We start from the raw sequence: 6,602 nt of genomic DNA, 5'->3' as shown, positions 1-6,602 counted from the left end.
AGACATGTCTGATAGTTCAGATGATGACGACGGGGAGATGCAGTAGTACGTAGTTTGAATGTTTGCAACGACACCTAGCGACATCCTTACGCATACCAGCTGACATCTAATAGATGTAATCTCTTTTACCGATGGAGTTCTAATAAAGCACTATCATCTTACACGGCTCCAACAAAACATCAGTCAGTTAAACAACCGTCCATTTCAACACTATTGTATTGATTATCCTACATGTAAATGCGGTTATCATCGAAACAATTAAGCACTACCTTCTGCATTGTAAACTTTTTATCAGCCAAAGAACTGATCTATTATCATCTCTCTCCATTATACTGCACCTACAATTACTGTAACTCAGTGACAGCACATTAGGTTATTTAATGCTACAAAGGTCAACGTCACTTTCACATTTGCAACTATGCCATCCTCGATATAGCTATAGTCAACGCTTTCATTCATTGAAGGGGAAGGTTGATACAACACTTTTTTTGTTACTGTTTGTATTTATTTTTGTTTGTTGATATTGAGTTTTTGCTCTTGCTTTAAATCTGTGATTTGAGTAAAAGGCTTTAAATAAGTAATGTGCGTCTTGCGTTTTGCGTGTTGATGCTCATAAAATATATCACTGACTGAAATAAAAGAGAAAAAATAAAGATGAATAAAAGAAAGCACTGTTGCCTGGCTAACCGACATCAAGAACAATCCAATGTTACCGACCTTACTGTCGGTCCTTTTTTATTTTGTGAGTGAGATACTAAGTACATTGTATATGTCCTTTCACAGAGATCAGGACGCATGTGCGGCGACAGGAATTCTAGGTTTTATGTCAAAGTTTTTTTTTGGGGGGGGGACCTTTGAGATGTTACCTAGAATTCCTGTCGCCTCACATGCATTATGATCTCTGTGAAAGGGCTTATCATGGTGGCAAGTACCGGGCTTATTCTGTAGCTTTCCAACAGGACAACATCTAGGCCAATAACCCGTAGTTACCCCTGGTATTTTCTTTACATGTAACTGGCTTAGCGCACACCTGGTTTTTAGTTTCACGGTTTGGAATGTTAGTTTGATACAGTTGTTGGACAGAGATAATTGGTTCTTTTCAATTGTGCTATTTTAGGTAGTGGAGATGTCAGAAAAATGTACTTCGCCTGCGGATATATAGTTATCCATAATCTGGCGGTGTGGAATAATGACAGTCAGGGGTTATAGCCTGTGCTTACGCAATCTCCCGCTAGCTGGGGTTAATGACCCCCTCACTTCTAGCTATATGGGTGGCGACAACTGTAGGGCCGGTCGGGCGTATGGTTTTCTATGAAAACGGAAAATCAGACGTTCTAACTTGAAGAATAACATCGTCTGGCAAGATTAGTCAGCAATGCATGGTCAGAAGAAAAGCTACTTTTGTTCACATCTAAAGCCAACTTAGAGAGAGAGAGAGAGAGAGAGAGAGAGAGAGAGAGAGAGAGAGAGAGACAGACAGACAGACAGACAGACAGACAGACAGAAAGAGAGAAGGAGTGAGAGAGAGGGAGAGAGAAAGACACAGAGAGACAAAGAGAGAAGAGAGAGAAAAAGAGTGCGCGCGAGAGAGTCCCTAAAACTAGGTATTATGCAAATCAGCAGGTGGAGTGACTCACACACTAAAATTAAAAGTGTTTCGCAGATGTAATCTACAACTGTTCCCTGCGTTGTTTTATTTTATCAGAACGTAAGAACATAGCCAGTAGTGAATTAGGATTTCCATAGTTTGTCAACTTGTGGTCAACTACATTATTGTAGGGCACGGTAAATCACTATTGATTAAGACCAAAGAAGCTTATAGAGCAGTAACAAAGTTTTATTTGACAATGATAAGCTTTCAGCTATAGCAAAAGCAAATAAAAACACATTGTACTACAGTCAAACTAAAGATGGCTGAATCGTGACATATCACTCGGTGTCACTAGCACGTGGTAATGGGCTAATTATTTCACTGGTTAATGAGAGTGTCTAGTACTAGTACTTAATTTTATGGTACAGTCATATAACCATGTTACAATCATAATACTACCTTTACGGAATTTATTTTTAATTCATGATTTTCCAATTGTTCGTCAAGGACGATCAATGGTATATGTTTACCAGGAAGGGAATATATACAAATAAATATTAGAGGTTTACGTTACACACGTCTTAAATATATTTACATATTTCGTGAAGATGGTTTAAATGTATGTTTACTGTTCAGTGTTCACTAAAGCTATCAGTATAAAAGCTCCTTGCAAAAAGTTGCTCAAAAGGGAAACGCTGGCCATATATCAAAGCGATGACATTTGTGTTCGGAAATCGTTATACACGTCTTAAATATATTTACATATTTCGTGAAGATGGTGTAAATGTATGTTTACTGTTCGGTGTTCCCTGATGCTACATACAACATCTGTAGTACCAAAAAGTTAAAAAAAATGCTAAACAAGTGTATCAAACCGATGACATTTGTGTTCGAAAATCGGGTTTCAAACGTTTCAACATCTTGGAGAAGGCTAAGATCCTCTGGGCCCCTTGTGGTCCGATGTGCTTGGCTACAGTGAGACGCACTGTGAGATAGAGAGAAAAAAACAAACAGTTGTAATACTGTTAGCGACCCAATTGTCAGTGCGCTTTCCCACCAAGAATTTTGATACACCGAGGGTTGTGGTCTATCAATGCATTCGACCGAACCACTAGGCCATGATGAATTGATTATATGGATGGCATCCGCGCATAAATTTTCGACCGTTTCCAAAATAAAAAAAAAGTTTTCAACCATACTCAACAAAGCAGCTTCAAAATAAACAAACATATGCCGTAGATTGCAAAAATAGATATCGGAAAACGTACACCAATGTCAAAGAACATTACAAGGTCAAAGAAGATGCGAAAGAACAAAAATGTAGAATCTATCGTTGGTATACTGTATTCTGTGTATTCTTTTGTTCAACCTTCCTGATCACTCTGATTTAATAATGAAGGAAACTTTATTTTGTCAAACTTTTTTTTTGATCCGCACGCTCGCATCCGTTTTTTTATTCCCTGCAGAGGACGACACCCATATAATCAAATCAACATGGCCTTATCAAGAAATCCTGTTTGACTGGAATCCTGTCGTCCAGTAAACCGTGTCACCTACATGATTGTATTGTTTGCCTAAACACACAGTAATCTTGCATATGCTGGGGGCGAACCCTGCCCATTTTTCACTTGGATACCATAGAAGAATGGCATTTTCTTTATCTAATGTCTGAAAAGACATGGCGGAACTTTCATGTGACAACTAAATAACTCTCATAGTGCAAATATGGGCTGTCGTATGAAAGATTGATGTTGGAAAATGTCTTGAAACCAACGATTAGTTTTACATGATTGTAACTTGATATTACGGATATACAAAATGTATTATGAATGTAGGATTGATGTTGTATTTCCATTTTGTGGGCTTTTTGATGCGTCAATTAAGTTTTCAAAGCTTCTGTAAATTAATCACAGAATGACATCAAATTGTCTCTGGTGAACGGATGGGGTGTGGTGGGGTGTGGTGTGGGCTTAGTCCCCACTCGCAGGACAAAATTATGCACGTTATCTTCTTTTTGAGAAGAAAGCATAAGAAAAACATTTTTCAAAAAATTTCAAAGAATTTGGATAATTTTTTATGTTCTGCATAACCCATAATAATGAATATAGAAGGGAACAAAGATGGCGCATGACTTACTCTTTTGTCTCTCGTCAGGAGACATGTTGGTTACAACACGCCTGATTCTGTCTAAAGTCTCTCCGGCTTCCTTCTGGAATGCAGCATCTTTGGACAAACGATACAGAATATCTAACATATCTAACATATGATAAAACCAAAACCTACACAAACGAAGCGATGAAAATCCATCTGAACAATATTGATATCACTGCGTGTTTGAATAATATTGATATCACTGTATGTTTATGCATGTTTATCGAAACGATTTAACAGAATTTGTGTACTCTCGAGGAAATGCATAAGTTTACTAATTATTTAAAAGAGAAATGTTATCAATACTACAAAAACAGGTAATTACGCCAGTTATGACACTAAGTGAAATCAATCATAAGTTTACTAATTATTTAAAAGAGAAATGTTATCAATATTACAAAAACAGGTAATTATGCCAGTTATGACACTAAGTGAAATCAATCATAATTTTACTAATTATTTAAAAGAGAAATGTTATCAATATTACAAAAACAGGTAATTACGCCAGTTATGACACTAAGTGAAATCAATCATAATTTTACTAATTATTTAAAAGAGAAATGTTATGAATATTACAAAAACAGGTAATTGCGCCAGTTATGACGCTAAGTGCATCACAAAAAGTTTATTCCTACTTACCATTGTACAGTGCCTTGTCGCCATTCGCGATGTTTTTCAGGATGTCCATGTCTTTCCATGACTTTAATAGATCCTGCACTACAAGAAATCGAAACAACCGAATATCAAAATCACTTAAGAATCTACGATTTTGTGGTATAGCACAAACAATCCAACAGCTTTATAGATGTGCTTTTCTTAGGTTTCTAACTTACGTGAGGCGGAATAATCTCTCAAAAGTCTCGAGCATCTCGAGTTGTGTATATCACTATGTGTCTACAGATTTCAAAATGGCGGTGATGTATTGTGTCAGTTTGGACAATTCCATCTGTAAGATAGACAACTTCCTACATGGCTATAAAGATACTCGTGGGTGATACATACGTTTCTCTTACGATTCTCTTACGATTGCCATCGACCTACTGCGAATACAATTCATGAGTGAAACTTTAAGTGATGGCGAGAAACTCATAGTATTGTCTTTGTCTTCACTGCCCAAGTATAAAATTACTTACCTTCCCCTGCTTGCACGAGCGCCACCAGTAGAGTCACAAGCAACAGGTGGGTTGCAGTCTTCATGTTTCCCCTACAAGTACCGCTTTACGTCGAGATTCATCCGACTCAATTCAAAACTTGTTTCTTGACACAACGTTTCACTCGGTCGTCATAACCATCTCATTGATGACGCATGAGCAATTTGTGATGTCGTTACTGCACATGTGGGAGGTGAAGACAGAAGAATTCCTTTTTCGACGATAAGTGGGTCACAGCTTCCTCAAGACGTCACGAAGAAACAAAGGACTAGGCGATGACTGACGCAGGTGTGACAGGTGACACACCTTAGCCTGAGGTGGTGATCCTTCTTTTGATTACTACCTGGGGAGAAGTAATTAACATATTTCACGACAGAAACGCAATTACCAAAAACATTGAATCTATCGAACTGACAAAACAAATTATTTCCTATATGTAGGTATGAACGTGTGTTCAATGCGGTGAGAAACTCCATTTTAGTCAGGTCAACTGATCTAACCCATAAAAGCGGTGGAAGATTGTTTGTAACTTGTAAGCATGTAAGTGCCGAAGTTGTCGGATAATTTTCTACAGATACTGGTTGAGTCGGTGGTACGGATCCGGAGCTACGCTTTTGTGTGGTGCGGTCCTACATTAGCGGATGGAATTACCCATTGTGGGGGTGGCGAAGGGGAGTTTGTAATTTTAATAAACAGGGGTTGTGTGCACATAGAGTCTGGAGGGTGTTGCCTATTTTTGCATGATATATTATGGTTAATTTCGCCAGGAAAAGGCCCAAGTAAGGAAAATATTTTATATAAGTCACAAAGAAATAACTGATCATGATAAACTAGGAAGGTAACATTTTCAAGCAAATACGTAGTGTTAATCTTCATAAGTTCTAGGTTAACAAAAACACACACACTCACTCAGTCACACACACACACACACACACACACACACACACACACACTCACACACTGTGACACACACACACACACGCAAACACACACACACACATTCACACACACTCACACTCAATCACGCACACGCACTCACTCACTCACACACACACACAGACCCTTACTCTCTCTCAACACACACACACACACGCACACACACACACACACACACACACACACACACACACACACACAGAGGTCAGTGACCTTTTATGTTTGGAAAGAAAGGAAGAAAGAGTTGAGGACAAAAACGAGGAAGTGGAGCAAAAACAATACGTAAATCCCTTCTTAACCATAATTAGACCGTAACAACTAAACATTCCACTGGACTGATTCATAGAGATATCATCAGTAACTAAGCTGCCATACATATCGTGAGCTAGATAGAATTCAGGACATAGATGAAAATCCCGCTCAATTAAGTTTCTGTGGAAGTGCCAGTAGGGTTTGTTGGATATATATGTCACAACGATATCTGGCAAATTGATTAAGAATGACAGTCTTCTCATGATTTTTCTGGACGACAAAATATCATACATGTATATATATATATATATAGGGTGCTAAACAACCCTTTAACGATGAACAGATTAAAGTTACGGATTTTGACCATAGCAGGAGGAAAGCGGAGAAAAGCAGTGTGCCTTGAAAAGGTTAGGATGTTTGCATATCACGTAGCCGCCTTGTCTCAGCAAGAGTTGTCTGCGTGCGCAATGGAGCATTAATGATCGATGAGAACCGGGGCAAATGAAAAGATTTTGTACAGA

The 6,602-nt window shown here is 38.3% G+C and overlaps 2 protein-coding genes across 2 annotated transcripts in view; one reads left to right on the top strand and one right to left on the bottom strand.

Annotated features, from left to right (window-relative positions):
• The window catches only part of LOC118423589, an 8,225-nt gene extending 7,411 nt beyond the window's left edge, over positions 1 to 814 (top strand). Inside the window, exon 4 of the mRNA XM_035831803.1 lies at positions 1 to 814. Coding sequence (XP_035687696.1) covers positions 1 to 46 — 46 coding nt within the window. The 3' untranslated portion in view covers positions 47 to 814.
• A 1,002-nt stretch (positions 815 to 1,816) lies between these two features.
• Positions 1,817 to 5,306, bottom strand: LOC118422826. The gene is made up of 4 exons (XM_035830604.1): positions 4,876 to 5,306; positions 4,382 to 4,459; positions 3,728 to 3,814; positions 1,817 to 2,576 (listed from the first exon to the last, which is right to left on the bottom strand). Exons 1-4 carry the CDS (start codon positions 4,937 to 4,939, stop codon positions 2,461 to 2,463), a joined length of 345 nt encoding a protein of 114 aa, XP_035686497.1. The 5' UTR covers positions 4,940 to 5,306; the 3' UTR covers positions 1,817 to 2,460.
• Positions 5,307 to 6,602: the final 1,296 nt, after the last annotated feature.

Source organism: Branchiostoma floridae, chromosome 9 (assembly GCF_000003815.2).
Source record: "Branchiostoma floridae strain S238N-H82 chromosome 9, Bfl_VNyyK, whole genome shotgun sequence".
Classification (NCBI taxonomy): domain Eukaryota; kingdom Metazoa; phylum Chordata; class Leptocardii; order Amphioxiformes; family Branchiostomatidae; genus Branchiostoma; species Branchiostoma floridae.
This window is presented reverse-complemented; position numbering and strand designations above follow the sequence as displayed.

Coding starts and splice junctions, on each gene's coding strand:
- LOC118422826 (XM_035830604.1), bottom strand. CDS start 4,939: ATGAAGACTGCAACCCACCTGTTGCTTGTGACTCTACTGGTGGCGCTC. Junction 4,460..4,875: donor GCTCGTGCAAGCAGGGGAAG/GTAAGTAATTTT, acceptor GATTTCTTGTAG/TGCAGGATCTATTAAAGTCA. Junction 2,577..3,727: donor TCCTGACGAGAGACAAAAGA/GTAAGTCATGCG, acceptor TCTATCTCACAG/TGCGTCTCACTGTAGCCAAG.